General features: G+C 37.1%; 1 protein-coding gene and 1 non-coding gene across 2 annotated transcripts; one reads left to right on the forward strand and one right to left on the reverse strand.

Moving 5' to 3' along the window:
• Positions 1-10948: 10948 nt before the first annotated feature.
• LOC123919186 lies at positions 10949-11054 on the reverse strand. Its single transcript, XR_006813098.1, has one exon. It is a non-coding gene; the product is annotated as a small nucleolar RNA R71 (small nucleolar RNA).
• Positions 11055-19629: 8575 nt separating this feature from the next.
• Positions 19630-21555, forward strand: LOC123914464 (CBL-interacting serine/threonine-protein kinase 11-like). Its single transcript, XM_045965633.1, has one exon. The coding sequence runs from the start codon at positions 19956-19958 to the stop codon at positions 21255-21257; it is 1302 nt and encodes a 433-aa protein (XP_045821589.1). The 5' UTR covers positions 19630-19955; the 3' UTR covers positions 21258-21555.
• Positions 21556-21569: the final 14 nt, after the last annotated feature.

Here is a 21569-nt window from a genome sequence, read left to right on the forward strand (position 1 = left end):
CACTATGTTTATTTAGGTAGATTTATAAAAGAGAGAAACAAGAAAGAGATAGCAAATAAATTAACTATTTCTATGGTTTTGAGGTAGGCATGGCAATAAAACTCATATTCGTGGGTACTCACCCAAACCATATTCGTTTTGACGGGGAAAATTCGAGTTGACTGAGTTTGGGTTCGGGTTTGGGTTTTCTCCGATTTCAAAAGATGAGTTTGGGGCGGGTAATGGGTACACTATACCCACCCCGAACCCGCCCCGCTAATACTAAAAATTAGATTTCACCTCTTTTAAATTAGAAACGTTTAAACAATCTATTAAATTACGTTCATATATTTATTTTTTATTTTAATTTGAGTAATAAACAATCCATTTTCTCTATTTTTTTTTCTTTATTTAAAAAAATATTGTTGAGAGAAAATAATTTTGGACATTTAACTTTTTTTTAATAAAAAAAATACTAAAATATAATCTAAATTCATGTGGAAAGAGGCGTAATGGGATACCCGAAACCAGATGGGGATACCCGATCCCCGTTAGGTATGGGTTTGTGGTTATCATTTTTATCCCCGCTCGAATTTGGGATGGGTTTGGGGAAACCCGAACTTTATGGGTTTGGGTTTGGGGAGGGCAAAACTCGTCCCCGCCCCGCCCCATTGCCATGCCTATTTGGATGAGGAGAGAAATATAAGGGTTAATAACTGCCAAAAATATAGGAGAGATTTGTGTGACAAGAAGTGAAATAAACAATTTTACAACAATACCCTCATTCAACTAATTTATTTTCTTGTAGAAAAGGGTAAATTTGTTATTTTCTCATTTTTATTAATTTCTCTCTTCTCACTTTTCTATTCATCCAAACCATATAAATTTTTTATCCAATTTCTCTTCTATCTCTCTTCTCTCTTATTTCTCTCTTCAATGTTTCTCTCTTCCCTATCTCTTTGGCATCCAAACATAGTGGGATTTCTGATTAGCGGGGAATCGAATGCAGTTTCGAGTTTTGGAATAAAAAAGAAAATAAAAATGTTAAAGGTGTGTTTGGTTCGGAAGAGAAATTATGAAGAGAGAAATATGAAAGAGAGTATGAGAAGAGGAAAAGATAAGAAATAGAGTAGATTTGATGTAATGTTTGATAGAAGAGAAAGATAAGAAAAATAAAAGAGAGTAGTGTAATTTTTATTAAAGGACATAAATACCCTTAAATAAAACAAAAAAGAAAAACATAATTTTCCATCAGCATTTTCTATCAAGAAAATAAAAATTGACGAAAAAAAATAAAATATAACGGTCCAACAATTTCATAAAAGAAGAAAAATAATACTCATCCCATAAAATCTTCAGTCCCTTGTGCATGTATTTAAGTAATTATCACCAGCACAACACTTTTCATGTTTTTGGCAATAGATGAATACAAGGGCAGAATTGGAATGCAATAAAGTTTTTTATTCTCTCGCCTTTTTCTCTTCATAAGACAGAAGACTAAAAAATTAATGGGTCCCAGATGTTTTAACTCTCTTTTTCACCACAACCAAACAAGAGAAAAAGTGATATTTTCTTCAAACCTCTCTTCTTTTTCACCTCTACCGATGACACCCTAAAAGTGTCGGAATACTATTTGAATATTTTAAATAGTACTCCCTTCCGGTCTTGAATATAAGAAACAAAACAAAAAAATTGTTAGTCTCAAATATTAGCCAAAGTTTACTGCAATTATTATGTTTAATGTCATAATTCCAATTTTACCCAAAATGTGTGCTGTTGCGTTAAAAACACACTTAGAGCAAGTGTACTCTAGCGCAGAAGTAGTATAAAAGATTATCGTATCCACAGGGATTAATTAACAATTACCAAACTAGTTAAGATTATTTATTATCTAGACGGATAAAGAGTTGAGTTGTTTATGATAACTAAAGAGAAAATAATGACGAGTACGAATAAGAACAAGAATAAAAATGTGAAGTTGTAAACTAGTAGAGAGAGGTCTAGGGTCATGGTTTCACTCGCAATCATTGATTCCCTATGTCTAGTTCCACTTGAATTCCATTATTTTAACTCAATTACCAATCCCTTTACTAAAACTATTAATCCGTTTGGTCATTCGTGATTAATATTCTTTTTCCTAAATTAACCCCTTGTTTGGTCATGCAAAGAGTTTAAATTCAAGAAAAGCATAAAGTGCAAAAAGGTTGAATGATTGGAAGACTAAGATTAAGGTTTGGTCATGCAATAATCTAAGTCTCATTTATCCTATAGGTCCACCAATTAACTGCAGTACGGTCGCTGATCAATCAATTGATTATAAACATTCATAGGTTGATCATTCCTAATCATGTGATAAAATCAATAGGATAAAATTAATTGAACTAAAAATAGAAATTCAAACAAGAAACTAGAACATAAAACTAAGACATAGTATAAGGAATTTCAATTACAAGATCTACCATAAACCCTAAAAGAGTATTTAGCTACATATAATCATGAAGAACACTAAATGATTCATGAAATTAAGAGAAGAGAATAACCCAAAAATGCTTCAATTGTTGTTGGTATTCTCCTCTATGTTCTTCAATCCCTGCCTCTCCAAAACTGTCTTCTATGTACAAAAGTGATTTTTTAATTGAAACCAAGAAGCTCTATTTATAGCTTCAGTTGCCGACTCTGTTCTTTGTTGATACAGGTCTCCAATTTCCTCATGCATTAAGTTTCTTTCTCCTTTAATCTTCACCGCCATAGACCACTTGTTCTTGAGCTGTCAGACCTTTTTAATTTGTAATCCCCTCTGGCTGATGTTGCCGCCTCAGTAACTTAATGTTAGCTTATTTCCTTCCAACTTGCATAACCTCCCTTTCATATAAATTGGGCCAGCGTGAGGTATTTTAATTGGGCCATTCATATCTACACAAATAACATAATAATATTAAGTAATATATATTTAAGTGATTTAATATTAATAATTAGTAATATATATAATAATAATAGTTAGTAATAATAAATACTTAAGTGAAGCTAGTAATTTATATAATAATAAGTAATTATTTTAAAATACCACAAAAAGTATCTACATATAATACACTAAATTGGAGTTTATCAATTCCCCCACAGTTAACCTTTGCTTGTCCTCAAGCAAATTTCCTGGCTCAATACATTTTCAAAAAGGATAACAGAGATAGCCAATTGAGAGACCAAAAATTACAATCAACAATGACAGACAATATAAAATATATGGAATAGTCAAAAGGTCGCCCAATTAGAGTTTTATATGTCCATGAAGACTACCTTTAAATGAACAGGAGCTCTCTCTCACGATCTCTTTTAAGTGTTTAGGGACTTTGGAAAATAAGCACTCAAGTTTCCACAAAATGCACATTACCATAAGCTTGTAATTTGACCAAATCTCCACTAAATAGTCCATATGCATGCAAAAGATGGGGTCTTACGGGTTGTAACGGGGCCATGGTTAATTCGTGCAAGGTGGGATATAAGAAGAAATGGATAATCAAAGGGGTAAAAATACAAGAAACAAATAGCAACCTTTGAAACAAAAATGGAGCTCCTATATCTACTTTTAACTGTTGCTTCAAACTCCAAATCAACCCCTCTTCCTTTCTTTTCTACAGAAGTGTGCTCTTTCAATTATTATTATTATTATTTTTTTTCTTTCTATCATGCTCATAAAACAATTGAGCAACTCAAACATGAAAATTCTTATTTTTTTTTCTTTTCTTTTTGGACTTTTTGTTTTGCAATTCTCATTCTTTTGAGAGAAATGTTCACTATAATGACACAACCTACTTCTTTTATTTCTTTCCTTCCTGCTCATCATACATATTTTCTTTTGACAGTACCATGCACATACAATTGAACATCTCAAATATAGGAGATTTTCTTTTGAATAGTTACTCCACTTTCAATTTCAAATGGTTATCACAAAAAAAAAAAAAAAAAAATAAAATATACTTAATCATATCTAGGTACCAAGGAATAAATAATCAATAGGCTCAAAGTGGGCAACTAAGGATGATTTTAAAACAATAAAATTAAAGGCCAGAAAAAATACCTACAAATGCCCCAACATTTTTCACATGATGCAGATCAATTTTCGCTTTAGCACGGTCACAAGACAAGTTCTAGAATGTGACAAAATGGGAAACACACTCACACAAAAAGAAGGGGTCAAAACATATACTTAACAAGTAATCCCCTTTATAAAGGCTCAAATCTCACATATAGAAGTTGGTTCACAAAAAGATAGTCAAGACGAACCATTATGCTAATTATTAGCTACCTAAAGACAACCCCATTATCTCAATTGAACAAGTCTGTCAAATAAAATTTTCAAAGGCCCTCAAAGGCATAATCTCTATTTTTCAATTGTTCAGCATAATTTCAATCAAAACAAGCCAGAAAAATGCAATCAACTAGAACTAGCAAATGTCAAGTGCCAAAATATAGACCCTCCCCCACACTAGTTCAGAACATGGTCAAAATTCAAAACAAAATATTCAACTAGACACAAAAGTAAATAAGTGAGAGAGAGTAAAAGTAGCTTCCCTGAGAAAGCTTTCAACCATTGAGGCGAGCGACATATCTCACTTGGAGCAACCCTTCATCATAATGTTTTGCAACTGCCCATTAACTTTGAAAGTAGTGTCATCTTCTTTAGAAACCTCAAGTGCTCCGTGAGGAAGAACTCCAGTGACAGTGTAACGTCTGAACCATCTTGAGTGCAACATTTCGGGATAAAGATGCTGATTTTCTTCAAAATAAAATTAAACATACCAACATAATAAAAATATAATAAACTAAAATATAAAACAATAAACACGGGTTGCCTCCCGCGAAGCGCTTATTTAACGTCCTGAGCTTGACGAGAGCCAAATAATCAATCAGGTGGCTCTCCAAGGGCAAATTTCACCTTTAATGCATTGCCCCTTCTTAACTTTCTAATCATGTGGTTCATATTATTCTTTCTTTTTCCATGTGGTGGATGAGCTTCAAAAAAAAGTGAAGTTTTCACTTCCACAACATCCACCATTATGCTAGGATCCTGCAAAATAAGAGTCTTTTCCAAAGGGTCCTGCATCCTTAAATCACTAAAATTATTAGTAATAACCAGATTGTCAAAATAGGAAGAAATAAAATGAGAGAATTTTTCAACAGAATTTAAAGCTTTCAAAACATCATCTTCCTTACCATGCCTTAAGCTTACCTTTCCCTTTTGAACCTCAATTACCACATCACCAATGGTTACTAGAGTTTGACCCAAAATGATCGGGGCTTCTAGACTTTCTTTTTTGTCTTGAACCACAAGGTATTTTTCTTCACAATTGCTCTCTTCAGTAAGAGCTTGTTCACATTCTACTGATACAAGTCCCTCATGTTCAAGCTTTTCATTTAAGTCTACACCACTAATGAGAGTGACATTTTCGTATTCTTCCTCTTGCTTGGGCTCAACATGTGTGGATATTGAGTCTTGAGGTTTTTGAGATAACTCAGTAAGAGTGTTTTGGTTCAAGGTTGTAAGTGTCTCATTGACATATGGCTCTTCCGCTTGTTTTGGACACCAACGTCTCAAGCAAGGTGGTATGTAATTAATGTCCCTCTTGAAAGGGTGAGGATCATGTTGCTCCTGCGACCAACGTCGCAAGCAAGGTGGTATATAGTTAATGTCCCGCTTGGGAGGGTGAGGATCATGTTGCTCCCCATTATGGACAATTTCACCATCATCCCATATACTTCTTGTCGGACATTTTTCACTTTCATGCCCCACTAAATCACAATGTTCACAAGGAAGAGAGGTATATATCTCACATTGTCTTTGAAGAATTTCCAATTTAGCTATTATAGCATCCAATTTAGCTTCTATGATGTAATCTCTCATTGTTTTTCTCTCAGCCATGACTTTTTCTTTTCCTGCAAAATACAATCAACTACAAACAGGCTCTTGAGAGCAGGTGAGTACGCAGAAGTGATATTAAGAATGGAAAATAACAAAATAAATAGACAAAAACTGTACAATGTCTAAATTAATAAAAAAAATCTTTTTCGTCTAATATTGTTAAATTAATCCCCGGCAACGGCGCCAAAAACTTGTTGCGTTAAAAACACACTTAGAGCAAGTGTACTCTAGCGCAGAAGTAGTATAAAAGATTATCGTATCCACAGGGATTAATTAACAATTACCAAACTAGTTAAGATTATTTATTATCTAGACGGATAAAGAGTTGAGTTGTTTATGATAACTAAAGAGAAAATAATGACGAGTACGAATAAGAACAAGAATAAAAATGTGAAGTTGTAAACTAGTAGAGAGAGGTCTAGGGTCATGGTTTCACTCGCAATCATTGATTCCCTATGTCTAGTTCCACTTGAATTCCATTATTTTAACTCAATTACCAATCCCTTTACTAAAACTATTAATCCGTTTGGTCATTCGTGATTAATATTCTTTTTCCTAAATTAACCCCTTGTTTGGTCATGCAAAGAGTTTAAATTCAAGAAAAGCATAAAGTGCAAAAAGGTTGAATGATTGGAAGACTAAGATTAAGGTTTGGTCATGCAATAATCTAAGTCTCATTTATCCTATAGGTCCACCAATTAACTGCAGTACGGTCGCTGATCAATCAATTGATTATAAACATTCATAGGTTGATCATTCCTAATCATGTGATAAAATCAATAGGATAAAATTAATTGAACTAAAAATAGAAATTCAAACAAGAAACTAGAACATAAAACTAAGACATAGTATAAGGAATTTCAATTACAAGATCTACCATAAACCCTAAAAGAGTATTTAGCTACATATAATCATGAAGAACACTAAATGATTCATGAAATTAAGAGAAGAGAATAACCCAAAAATGCTTCAATTGTTGTTGGTATTCTCCTCTATGTTCTTCAATCCCTGCCTCTCCAAAACTGTCTTCTATGTACAAAAGTGATTTTTTAATTGAAACCAAGAAGCTCTATTTATAGCTTCAGTTGCCGACTCTGTTCTTTGTTGATACAGGTCTCCAATTTCCTCATGCATTAAGTTTCTTTCTCCTTTAATCTTCACCGCCATAGACCACTTGTTCTTGAGCTGTCAGACCTTTTTAATTTGTAATCCCCTCTGGCTGATGTTGCCGCCTCAGTAACTTAATGTTAGCTTATTTCCTTCCAACTTGCATAACCTCCCTTTCATATAAATTGGGCCAGCGTGAGGTATTTTAATTGGGCCATTCATATCTACACAAATAACATAATAATATTAAGTAATATATATTTAAGTGATTTAATATTAATAATTAGTAATATATATAATAATAATAGTTAGTAATAATAAATACTTAAGTGAAGCTAGTAATTTATATAATAATAAGTAATTATTTTAAAATACCACAAAAAGTATCTACATATAATACACTAAATTGGAGTTTATCATGTGCAATTAATTACTTTAATTTAAAACAAAAGGAAGGATAAAATTGGAAATGAAATATTTTTTCTCAATCATTAATTACACTTTACCTACTTTCTTAAAAGGAGAGTTTTTTTGAAATTTTGCTTACATACATGACTAGAGGGAGTAAATTTTTATAAAAAAAAGTGAAGTCAACACATTGAGAATTGAAATGTTTTGAGTAAATTTTGGCGCATTGTATTGGTTGAAACTGACACATTGCACAAACATTTATGGATATGATTACGAGGTATTGTTCGCTTTGGGTCGCGTGTGAGTATTCACGATTTTGTGATCTGTAAAAGGTGTCTGTTTCGGTGGGTTGAGATATGTGGTTGTTGTATATAAACTTATATTTAACCTTAATTTCTAAGTGATGGGTGACTTTTAGATGTGTCGGAACAGTTACGCTCAAGTCGACACTAAGAGCCAATATTTTTTTTAAAAAAAAATAAAATCTTCTTTATGCTTTTATCTCATCTACCTAACTATATGAAGATTTTAAAGTACTAATTTATTAAACACATCGCTCAACTGAAACAAGAAATAAAAAACAAAATAAAATTGTCACCTCAATATTGAAATCAGATGGTTACTCAATATGTGATCCGGTTCAAAAAAAATTCTCTGGTTTATCTGCTTTTTATTTTGGGTTCATCAATCTTATGAATTTGCATCAGCTCTGTTTTCTAGTTCAATCGGTCTGGTCTGATTTTTAAAACATTGGCTAGAGGACATGTAGCTTTTGCCCCCTCCTTCTAGCGCCCTCACAGTTTTGTACTTTCTAAAGAGGAAACAATACAAAAAATCTAAATTGAATTAAAATATATTTCTAAAATTTATTTGTTTTTTAAAATTATTTAAACTTTTTTTAATTAGAGGCCTCAGAAAATTTAGAGGATTGCAACTCTTAAAAAATTATTTTTCATATAGAAAAAATGCATCTATGCTGCAACTAATATCACCTATTTGATTCCATACCCATATCATAACATGATAACCTATAAATAGAAATAACAACTCAATTTTTTAAAAAAGAAAATTGATCAAAGGGAAATAAAAAAACAAAAATAAAAACTAGTCAATCCGCTGCCTTAGGACCCCAGAGGTATCCGCAAGTAGGATGATATTCAATTGTGCAGGAGGAGAACTCCACATCTTCAAGGATTCGACGTTAGTGGCCCCAAATTTCGCCAATCAATCTTCACATTCGTTGTCTTCTCTCAAAGTATGATTAAAAGAAACTTCTCAAGAAAGAGAAGAGAGCTTCCTAATGAGCGAAATCAATGTTGCATGTGGATGAAGGTCATTGTGCTTAGCATCATCAATAAGATCCAAGGCTGCATGAGAATCTGATTCCAACACGATAGACCGATAACCAAGATCCCACGCCAATTGAAGAACTCTCCAAATAGCTGAAAGTTCAGCCAATAAATTAGAAGTTCTACCACAAATCCAGAGAAACCATGAATCCAATTTCACCTATCATTTCTCAAAAGACCTCCAAAACTTGCATTACCAAGATTAACTCAATTTTTTAAATGAGTGTTGTTTAAGATTTTTACACATATTTGATGACGAATCGTCACACTCTCTAATCCATGCCTATTTTAGCAACATTAGATGCATTTTAGTAGGTTTTTAGCAATAAATATAAGAGAAATCTGACCATAAGCTTGATTACTTGATTTGCAAGAAAACAGGAAAAATTGCAGGAAATGGAGGATTTTCACTACGCTGGGGGCGTAGCCCATCACGCGCCGCGTGATGGAGCTCACAGGGAGCCAAGATTTTTACTCTGATCACGCGCGGCGTGATGCCTTACCACGCACGGCGTGAAGCTTTGTTGAAGATGAAGATTGCTCTCTGACTTGATCACGCGCCGCGTGATTCTGTTACCACGCGCGGCGTAGTTGATGGATTTGCAACCACGCGCGGCGTGATAGATCTGGCGCGCGGCGTGGTTGCCTTCTGTATATATAGTTTCTGCATAATTCTGTTTCCGGGTTGGAAAATTTGGGAAGCTGATCTTGATCTTGGGAATTCCAGGCACGATTCGAAGACTGATCCTGTGTTCTAGAGTAAAAAGGTGGCTAGATTGGAAGCATTCAACATCATGGGAGTTGATTCCTTGAAGTTGGGGCAAGAATCGAGCTACTTCACGATGAGAGGCTAGACCTCCATTGAGGTTGGATCATGATGAGGAACTAAACCAATGTATTTCATGTAATCAATTGTATCTGTACTGAATCTCTCTTTTATGAATGTTATTCAATGAAATTCTATCCTTAATGCTTTACAATTTCTGATCAATCTTGCAATGAACTTAGATTTTAATTATGTACGAGAGTATGAGTTGAAATCAGAACTGAATTCATTGTGCATTTGAGTGTTTCCGGTCGAGAGATTGAAACATAGAATGTAGCATACGATCAACGCGTTTTCAAATACTCCGCTACCGGTAGCTTCCATCCAAGAGATTGGAGAAGTATCGGTAGAGGATAGGGTGGATTTTGACAAGAGATTGCGATTCACCATATTGTTGATCTAGTTGTAACATTCGAGTGATTCATTACGATACAATTGAATTGCATGTGAATACTATTGTTTAGGGAATTGTCGACGATCCAACCTCATTCTTAATCAATTGATTTCTCAACATTTTCGTACAAACACATCCTTCAAACCAAACCCCCAATCTATGTGTATTTCTTGCATAATGTCTATGAGCACTATTCGACTAGTTTGATCACACAATCCCTGTGGATCGATATTTTTATTACTACGTGGTAATTCGTTCACTTGCGAAATAATCCATCAAGTTTTTGGCGCCGTTGCTGGGGATTGTGGTTGATTCGACAAGGCGATAGTGTTCATATTTTCTGTGTTTTCTTTATTTTTCTGTTTTATATTTTTCTCCCGGAGCGTTCTACTTGTGTGTTTCATTGTGCATGCGGAGAACAGGTCCTCAAGAGCTGCAATTTGATCCAGAGATTGAAAAGACAGCTCGCGCAATTCGAAAGGCAACAAGGGAAGCTCAAGCTTCAAGGGGAACAGCTTTGCTAAGGGATACACCGGACTGTCAAAGACAGACTGCAGCAACAATGGAAGAAGAACAGATTCCACCGGTTCCTCAACCGCCAAGGCGTACCCTTGGTGATTATGGGAGGAGAGACAATGACGCGTTGGCAAATCAAGGCTTTCAGCCGGCGAATCCTGTCTCATTCGACATCAAGAACACGGTCCTCTCCGCCCTAAAGGAAAATCCGTATTCAGGATCGGAAGCTCAATGCCCGAATTTACACTTGTCTCACTTCTATGAAGCCTGCGACTATACCGATCCACCGGGGGTGAGCGAATCGGACAAAAGACTTAGGTTATTCAAGCATTCTCTCACCGGCCGTGCTAAAGATTGGTTAGACACGATACCCGCCGGAACTATTGAGACTTGGAGACAGCTGGAGCGGAAGTTCTTAGATCGTTACTTCCCTATTCATAAGTTCCTAGAAAGAAGGGCTGAAATTAGCAACTTCGAACAAGCGGATGGTGAAACGTTGTATGATGCTTGGGAGAGGTTCAAAGTTTGTCTTAAAAGGTGCCCGAATCACGGTTTCGATGGCCACAATCAGATGCAAATGTTTACCCAAGGTTTGAGGGCTCAAACGCGAATGATACTTGACGCATCAGCCGGTGGTTCGTTGAAGAACCGTGACGAAACTGAAGCAACAGAATTGGTGGAAAGCATGGCTCAAAACGAGTATAGAGCTACTAATGATAGAGGAGCCAAGAAGAAAGGCGGAGTGTTGGAATTGGATACTCAAACAGCGCTATTGGCACAGCAAAAGCTCATGACTAGCCAAATGGAAGCAATGATGAAGCTGCTGTCCAATCCGCAAGTTCAATCTTCTCCAATAGGTAAAATTGACAATGTGCGCTGTGATTTTTGTTTGCAGGATCACCCAAATGGCGGATGCTTCCCGGAGGGTTCAGAGGAGGCTCGCTACCTAGCCAATTTCCGGAAGCCGTACAACAACAATAACAACGGTTCCGGGTGGGGGAACGGTATGCAAGGTCAAGGTGCACCGCAACAGCAGCAAAGGCCTCCATCAAGGATGGAAGAGACTCTAAATCAGTTCATGCTCATGACCCAAAGCAACTTTGAAGCGATGAAATCGAGTCAAGCAACCTCTAACAAGAATCATGAAGCTTCTATAAAGAATCTTGAGGTGCAAATGGGTCAGCTGTCAAGACAGTTTTCTATGTTGCAAAACCAAGGAGGTTTCGGTGGAAACACTCATGATAATCCGAAAAATGAAACTTGCAATGGAATCACTTTGAGGAGTAGAGAGATACCGGAAAGGCCAGCTGTGGAGAAGCCCTTGAAAAAGAAGGTCAATGAGGGAGAAGTTGAAAATAAGCAAGAGGTCGTAGTTGACAATGAGAGACGTGAGGGAGAAGTAGAAAATGGAAATCGGTCTAAGGAAGTGGAGATTAGTGAGGATGAAGTAGAAGAAGTTGAAAAACAGAGGGAGATAAAAGAAAAAGAGAGTAAGAAGGTTGAGAAAGGTAGAGGAGTTGATGAATCGCCGTATGCTAGGATGCCTTTTCCTAGGAGAAAGAAAGTTAAGAATCTTGAGCGAGAGAAGGAGTTCAAGAAGTTCATGAAGGTGTTGAACAAGCTTGAGATGGCTATACCTTTAGTTGAGGCATTGGAGCAAATGCCGAGTTATGCAAAGTTTTTGAAGGAGCTGCTCACAAAGAAAAGAAAACCATTAGATGATGAAATGGTAAGTATGACGGAAGAGTGCAGCGCTCTCATCCAAAGGAAGCTACCTCAGAAAAAGAAAGATCCGGGGAGTTTTACAATTCCATGTTCCATTGGAACGCTCACTATTGAAAAGGCTTTGTGTGATTTGGGTGCGAGCATTAATCTGATGCCGTTATCAATGATGAAGAAGATACCGGGAGCGGTAGCAAAACCGACAAAGATGTGTCTCTCTTTGGCGGATAGATCGATTGTGCATCCGGAAGGTATTCTCCATGATGTGCTGGTTAGAGTTGCTGGATTTGTGTTTCCCGCAGACTTTGTGGTTCTGGACATGGAAGAAGATAAGAATTGGGAGCCTCTACTCCTTGGTAGACCCTTCTTAGCAACTAGCCGTGCCCTAATCGATGTAGAGATGGGCGAACTCATGCTAAGGACCGATGATCAGCAGGTCACATTCAATGTCTTTGACAAGATGGAGTGTGATGATAGAGACCCACAATGTTTTAAAATCCAGGTTTATGATCATATTGTTAAAAATGCTCTTAAGTTACCTTGGAATGCACACTACTTGCCACATGGTGGCATTTCTTTTCCTTAACCCTTAGGGGTATGGAACGTCAAGCGTCGGGACGTTAAACAAGCGCTGGTTGGGAGGCAACCCAACGGTTTTTAATGTTTTAGTGTGTTTGTTTTTGAAGTATGTAGGTAGGTGTGTAGCAGCAGCAAGGACAGGAAGCAGAACAGGGCAAAACAGAGTCCTACTACGCCGGGGGCGCAGGACAATCACGCGCGGCGTGATCCTTCAACACAGAGGAAGGAGTTTTCAGAATGTATCACGCGCGGCGTGGGGATGCATCACGCGCGGCGTGAAAACTGGAGAAATATGGAGTCTTTGACTAAGTGATTACGCGCCGCGTGATGGTGATTACGCGCGGCGTGGTCTGTTTGAAAGAAGTTCTTGACCGTTACAGTTCGGACTACGCGCGGCGTAGCAGGGGTCACGCGCGGCGTGGCTGCACAGAAAAGCGTGTAAAATTTGAATTTCTTCATCTTTTCAACTACTCCATCCGTCCCATCATCAATTCACACGGTTTCCCACACGAAAAACTCCATTGATAACCCATTTTCACTCTTCAAACCTCTCCAATTTCACTTCTAATCACCTTCAATCATCCATTTCCTTCACATTCACATACCACCCATATCACCCACTCCTAATTCCACCCCAAATCCCTCAATTCATCACATTTCACCACTTTCCCAAATTAACCCATTTCAATCTTTACATTATCACCATGTTGACACGGCTAACCGGAAAGGGCAAGAAGAAGAGTGATGCTAATCCACCACAAGAGCCTCCAAAGAAACCAAGAACAAAGATGAGTGCAAGCAAGGGCCAATCTTCTCGGTCCGCTCAAGCATCTCCTCCTCGCCGGAGCAATGTGACTCAACCACAGGTCCATCCCCACTTCATCAGTGAAGTTCATGAGAAAAGGTACTCACAAATTCGAACCTTTACTATTAATCAAGAGAAGGGTTTTGGTGAGGATTTGCTGAATGGTGTAGCTGAGTTAGGGAATGAGATAAAGTCTAGGGGATGGGAGAAATTTAATAAATTGATGATTAAAGATGAAGTGAATCCTGGAAATCAGATGTGGGCTAGGGAGTTCTTTGCAAATGCCTATTTGCCGGATCAACCATTGTTTCCGGAATATACTTCGGTGGTTAGGGGTGTTAAGGTGAGTTATTCTTTTGAAACTATAAACAATCTGCTTGGTTGTGCTGCGGGAGGTGTGTGTGAACTGTTGCGTGATAGGGAGAGGATCGACAAGAGTGGTATTGAAGTTAGGGAAGAACTAAAAAGTATAGTATGTCGTCCGGGAGCAATGTGGCTAGCCCACTCAGCAGCTTCTCTTCCTAGAAGGTTGAGCTTAACAAGTTTTAATCCGGTTCACCGCGCTTGGGGTGAATTTTGGTTGAAAAATGTGAGGGTTGTTGGCAACAATTCAGAGATTCAGCTTGATAATGCGCACGCGGTCCGATTGTTGGTTGAAGGGAAGTTTATTAATCTTGGGTATTGGTTACAAAAAGATCTTCATGAAATAGCCAATCATCCGAATCCTACTTTTACTTTGGGACATTGTAATCTCATCGCTGCTTTGTGTAGGGCGAATAATGTTCCCATGAATGTGCAAGAAGGTGATCTTCATCCCGTCCGTCCGTTGTCTTTATCATACTTCATCAAAAAGTTTGAGAGAGGTCCGATTGTGCCCCGAGGTGAGGGGAATGCTGCAAGAGAGGAAGCTTTGAGAGAAGAGGAAGAAATTAATCGGTTTGAAGAAGGTAATCATCCGGATCAACAGGGGGATCCGGTACATGAGTATCACGACATACCAGCTCAGGACCCTCCTCGTTACTCTCATGATATGAATCAGCTTGCTTCTATGTTGCATCAGATGGAAATTTCTCAATATTCGGGGCTGCCGAATCTCTACTTTGATACCGCCTCTTCCATGTACACCGAGGCGATGACTTACCGGTCTACTTTCCCTCCTCCTACTTTCGGGACTTTGTATCCCGTTGATACTGATTGGGAGGCGCATCAGGCGAGGGAGCTGACATCTTTTCAGGCCAGACAAGCGTACAATTCGGGTCTGAGAACTTCTGAGTTGGCCGAGATCGAGAGGCGACGCCGGTTTGAGCATGATGAGGCCGCTGCTATGGAGAGGGAAATGTTGGATGTGGATGGGCTGAATTTGAATTTGAATAGCCCGTTCACAAACTACTTCACTGGCCAGCCGGATGACGCTGTTTGACGTTGTTGGTGATGATGTTCTACTGCTTCTGCTGCTACTACTTTACTATTCTACTACTCTATCTCTATCTTTCCTTAATTGTTTTTTACTTTCGTTGGTTTGTAATAATATTTGATGTTGCTTGGATATTGGCTGGATGTTTAATTTGTGTACTTTGAATTTGAATCTTCTCTTGTTTAATGGTGGAATGGTTTTTACTTTTAGAATTTGTTTCAATACGTTGGCATGTTCTTTCTAGTTACTTGAGTATCAATTACTTGATTTTCTCCGTGTGTGATTTGTGAAACTTGCAGTGCAATAGCTTGTTGCACTCATGTGATCAAGAGGCAAAGGACGGGAACACACACTTTTTGACCGGCTCTTTGATTCGACCCAACCGTGAGGTATTGAGCCAAACACTTCTCATCCTTTCTATGTGTGATATCCACTCGTGTATTGTCTCTCGATTTTGCTTGTCGTCTCTTTATTTGATTGGTAATTTTGTCGCACACACGAGGCATGTTGTTTTGGTACCTTTGAGCCTTTCTATCCACCCTTACATATATATCATTTGCTTAACCAATTTGAGCTGAAAGAAAATATGTTATTTTTGCAAACCCTTAAGAAATCTTTGAAAAAAAAAGGAATGACTTTCTTGGAGGTTAGGCACCTAATTAGTGGTTGATGCGCAATGCTCACCACTAAGTTTGGGGTTGCTCTTTGGAATTAGCAAACAATGAAGTTTGGGGTGAGGGTACTAGAGAACTTACAAAAAGTTTTTGGTTGAAAAAAATTGAAAATTTTTCAAAGATTCAAGGCCTTAGAGAAAGATATGTTGAAAAGAAATGAAACAATGAAAAAAGAGATGAATGTGAAAAAAAAAAAATATAAAAGAAGTACTAAAAGAAGTGATAGCCTTGAATTCAAAAGCATTGCAAAACTTTGTTCGATGATTTGAAAAAGTTCTCTAGTCCACTATAGTTCAAAAGAAAAGGGTTTTTGGTTTATGAATTTTTGACCTTAGGGGGATCTAACTCCAAGTTTTTCTACTACTTATCCAAAAATGTCACCATCCACCCTAGCCAAGCCACGTTATAACCCTAAAAGACCTCTAGTGTGTGTGCACAAAGTGAACCGAATGAATTCTTAGACTACTTGCAAAATTATTGTTGACTTGCATTGATGTGTTGATTTGAGTGAATTGCCAAAACTGAAGAGTGCATGTGAGTAGTGTGATGAAATCATAAGAGCCTTGGTCGGAAAGTGTGAACTACTTGAAAATGTCTTGCGAGAACGGTTGTGCAATTGAGCATTGTTTGCAGGCGGATCATTGATCATCAGGTGAGTCTCACGTATGTATGATTCGAGTAAATTTAAGGAAAATGCCAAGGTCTTGACACAAAAGCTTGAGGTAAAAGTTGTTTCCTTGAGGACAAGGAAAGGTTTAAGTTTGGGGTTGTGATGACGAATCGTCACACTCTCTAATCCATGCCTATTTTAGCAACATTAGATGCATTTTAGTAGGTTTTTAGCAATAAATATAAGAGAAATCTGACCATAAGCTTGATTACTTGATTTGCAAGAAAACAGGAAAAATTGCAGGAAATGGAGGATTTTCACTACGCTGGGGGCGTAGCCCATCACGCGCCGCGTGATGGAGCTCACAGGGAGCCAAGATTTTTACTCTGATCACGCGCGGCGTGATGCCTTACCACGCGCGGCGTGAAGCTTTGTTGAAGATGAAGATTGCTCTCTGACTTGATCACGCGCCGCGTGATTCTGTTACCACGCGCGGCGTAGTTGATGGATTTGCAACCACGCGCGGCGTGATAGATCTGGCGCGCGGCGTGATAGATCTGGCGCGCGGCGTGGTTGCCTTCTGTATATATAGTTTCTGCATAATTCTGTTTCCGGGTTGGAAAATTTGGGAAGCTGATCTTGATCTTGGGAATTCCAGGCACGATTCGAAGACTTATCCTGTGTTCCAGAGTAAAAAGGTGGCTAGATTGGAAGCATTCAACATCATGGGAGTTGATTCCTTGAAGTTGGGGCAAGAATCGAGCTACTTCACGATGAGAGGCTAGACCTCCATTGAGGTTGGATCATGATGAGGAACTAAACCAATGTATTTCATGTAATCAATTGTATCTGTACTGAATCTCTCTTTTATGAATGTTATTCAATGAAATTCTATCCTTAATGCTTTACAATTTTTGATCAATCTTGCAATGAACTTAGATTTTAATTATGTACGAGAGTATGAGTTGAAATCAGAACTGAATTCATTGTGCATTTGAGTGTTTCCGGTCGAGAGATTGAAACATAGAATGTAGCATACGATCAACGCGTTTTCAAATACTCCGCTACCGGTAGCTTCCATCCAAGAGATTGGAGAAGTATCGGTAGAGGATAGGGTGGATTTTGACAAGAGATTGCGATTCACCATATTGTTGATCTAGTTGTAACATTCGAGTGATTCATTACGATACAATTGAATTGCATGTGAATACTATTGTTTAGGGAATTGTCGACGATCCAACCTCATTCTTAATCAATTGATTTCTCAACATTTTCGTACAAACACATCCTTCAAACCAAACCCCCAATCTATGTGTATTTCTTGCATAATGTCTATGAGCACTATTCGACTAGTTTGATCACACAATCCCTGTGGATCGATATTTTTATTACTACGTGGTAATTCGTTCACTTGCGAAATAATCCATCAATATTCTCAAAAGAGATAAAAAAATTACCAAAGTATCCTTAGTTACTAGTGTAATTTTTTAGAAATAGTGTACATTCAATTAATTAAAGGTATCGTGAATTTTCTCATTTTTAACAATTATATAAAACATGTGTGAAAGTTCTTTCTACTCTGCTAGGGTTTTCGCTAGCCGTAACCCTTCCTCACATCGCCTAAGCCACATACGTCCTCTTTCTCTCCACTCGCACGGTCGTTCGTCCTGCTTAATCTAACCAATCAGATGTAGACACGACTTTTGGTGGTGCGCAGTGGGTGGCAGCCACCCGCACCACCCCTGTCCAGATCGCCGACAGTATAACTGACTAGGTTAGGTCCATATCCCAAGTTTATATACATATTTTTTCTTTTTTTTATTAATATAATAAAGAGATATAGGCTGATGATTAGGATGAAACATGCTTTGTCCCTAATGTCTAGATATTCTTCACTTAGAAAAAAAAAAATTAATTAAAGGTTACCATTTCAAAGTAAAATAACAATTCTACAATGAAAAATGTAAGTGTCAATTCACTTAGAAATAAGTGGTGATTGACGCTGAACTTGACAGGGAGGACCACGGTTCTATCCCCGCAACTTCATTTGGGAGCAGACTGGAACCACCTGATGCCAGAACTCGCCTCAAACTCTGGACTACTACGGTCCCTTCCCCTAGGAACCGGAGGAATATGAAAACAAAAAAAATATTTTTTCAAAGTGACATAAGGAAATACACAAGTGTGCTTCATATATGCTTAACAAACCTAACCATATTTACAAATATTCATACCCTTTTTTGTCGAATAATATATTCATGAGATGAGAAAGATCACCTTATTTAAAAAAAAAAAGATGAGAAAGATCCCCTGCTTAATCATAAATCTACATAAAAAGAATTTGAGCACACAGTTAAAATACATATTATTTTTTATTTATTTTTTGGTGATAAAATACATATTATTTACTTATATAAAAAATACATATTATTACCGTAAAAAAATTATTTATCTTTTGTCACTTATATGTGCATCAAAATCTTTTTTATTTGGAGTTATGATTAAGCAGGTGATCAAACAAAGTCTCCCTCTATATGACTATATTCATACCCTTTACAATTGTTAATTAGTTAAATATTTAATTTTTTTATATTATTTAATATAAAATTTCTATGTATAGTTTGAATATTGATATTTATGTTAAGTAGTTGACATTGTTGCTTGTACAAAAAAGTACTACTTGACAAATGACAATGACAATGTTTTTTTGGACGACAATGACAATGTTATGAAAGCTCCTCGTGATCTAGTTCCAAATCAGCAAGGAAAAACACAAACTGGGAGACAATTGCATGAAATGTCTTAACTCTTAACAGGTCATGATTATCAATTCCTCTATTTTCCAACCAAAATGCAAATTTGTTTTAAAGTAGTATTATTTTTAACTTTTTTACGAATTACAGTAACATTATTTGAACAACTAAAAATTTATAAAGTGTATTCATTTTTTTTTTGAAGAAGATAAGTGTATTCATTTTTATTTCTTAATAATAAAATTTACAACTTACAAGTGTATAAAAATATAACATTTATTGTACCAAAAAAAAACATTTATATCCGTTGATGTAATTTAAAAAAAAAAATTATATAATCACCATTTTTTTGGAAGGAATATAATTTTTCTTTTTTATGTAAAAAAAAAAACATTTTTTTTATGACACACATTCACCAAGGAATCTCAACTTAAAAAATACAGTACCACGTACTCACCAAATCCAAATTAAAAAAGCATATACTCCGAACCTTATTCCATATTCATATTCATATTCATATTCACACGGCATAAACACGTGGCCAAATCTATGAACTTAACCATTTTACACGACTCGCACGTGTTGTCCCACAATACCTCACAATTTTCTCTCATTTTCTGTCTATCATCGTCGTCACTCCGAACCTGCCGCACTTAACCAGAAACAGAAAAGAAAAAAAAAAAACACAAACCAAAACAAAAAAAAAACAAAAACCTCATTTTTAACAAAACCACAAACAAAGTAACAAACCCAAAACTCATCACAAAAAAACTGAATTTTGAGATTAACCCATTTAATCTCAAACCTTCAATTCATCAAATCCAGCTTCAATTTTCAATTTCCATTTGATTCATTTTCGTTGAAACAATTAGGGTTCGGTCTCTGGTATACCCACAACAATGCCGGAGATCGAACAACCACCGGAAGTAACAGCCCTTTTCGGAAAATATGAATTGGGAAGAGTCGTTGGTTGCGGCGCGTTTGCGAAAGTTTACTACGCGCGTAACGTGAAAACAGGACAAAGCGTTGCTGTGAAAATCATCAACAAAAAGAAACTCTCCGGTACGGGTCTCGCCGGAAATGTGAAACGAGAAATCACAATTATGAGTCGTCTTCATCATCCTCACATTGTTCGTCTCCACGAAGTTCTCGCCACAAAGACGAAAATCTATTTTATTATGGATTTTGTTCGTGGTGGCGAGCTCTTCGCGAAGATTTCAAAGGGTCGGTTTAGTGAAGATCTTAGTCGGAGATATTTTCATCAATTAATCTCAGCCGTTGGTTATTGTCACTCGCGTGGCGTTTTTCATCGTGATCTTAAACCTGAGAATTTGTTATTAGATGAAAATGGGAATTTAAAAGTTTCGGATTTTGGGTTAAGTGCGGTTCGTGATCAAATCCGACCCGATGGGTTGCTCCATACACTTTGTGGGACACCTGCTTACGTGGCACCGGAGATTCTCGCTAAGCGAGGATATGATGGCGCGAAAGTCGATGTTTGGTCATGCGGCGTTGTTTTGTTTGTCCTTGCTGCTGGTTATCTTCCATTTAATGAGCAAAATTTAATGGTTATGTATAGAAAAATATATAAAGGTGAATTCCGGTGTCCGCGTTGGATGTCGACAGATCTTCGACGGTTTTTGTCGAAGTTGCTCGATACCAATCCGGACACTCGGATTACTGTTGATGGTATGACCCGGGATCCGTGGTTTAGGAAAGGGTATAAACAAATAAAATTCCATGAGGAAGATTATGGATCAGGGTACGAGTTAGGTGTCGGGTGTAAGGGTGATGGGTCGGAGGTATTGAATTTGAATGCATTTGATATTATATCATTTTCATCGGGTTTAGATTTATCCGGGTTGTTCGGAGAATTTGACGGGGTGGAGCGGTTTGTTCTACGGCAGTTGCCAGAGAAGATTTTGGAAGTGGTAGAGGAGGTTGGAGCGGCAGAGGGAATGGCATTGAGGTGGAAGAAGGAATGTGGGGTTGAGTTGGAAGGATTGAGTGGTAAATTTGGAATTGAGATTGAGGTTTACCGGTTAACGGTGGAGGTAGCGATGGTTGAGGTTAGGAGGAGAGGAAATGATGCGGCGGCGTTTTGTAAATTGTGGGATATTAAGCTTAAGCCTCAGTTACTACGGGGTGAGGCAACGACGTCGTATCAGCATGAATTTGATTCGCCGGTTTCTAGTGATTGAAATCAAATATGATATTTTTTTCTTTAAAAGATTAGTGTCAAATCCAAAATTGTACAAAGGATAAGAAAATTTACTTCAGAATGAAAAATACATCGAAGATGTTGCTGCCAAAAATGAAGATTGGTAGGGTTAGGAAGATGTTGCTGCCAAAAAATGAAGATTAGGATCAATCAAGGATCTTTGTCTAACATGCATGGATTGAACTGGAAAGCGAAGATTCAATGGTAGTGGTTATATCTTAATGTATTATTTGATGAATGTTTTTTGTTTTGTATATAATTCAATATTAAATATTTAACTTTTTTTTGTTTG

The sequence above is a fragment of the Trifolium pratense genome, linkage group LG3 (genome assembly GCF_020283565.1).
Source record: "Trifolium pratense cultivar HEN17-A07 linkage group LG3, ARS_RC_1.1, whole genome shotgun sequence".
Taxonomy (NCBI): Eukaryota; Viridiplantae; Streptophyta; class Magnoliopsida; order Fabales; family Fabaceae; genus Trifolium; species Trifolium pratense.

What these genes read in the sequence shown, in the direction of transcription:
- LOC123914464 (XM_045965633.1), top strand. Translation starts at nt 19,956, where the DNA reads ATGCCGGAGATCGAACAACCACCGGAAGTAACAGCCCTTTTCGGAAAA.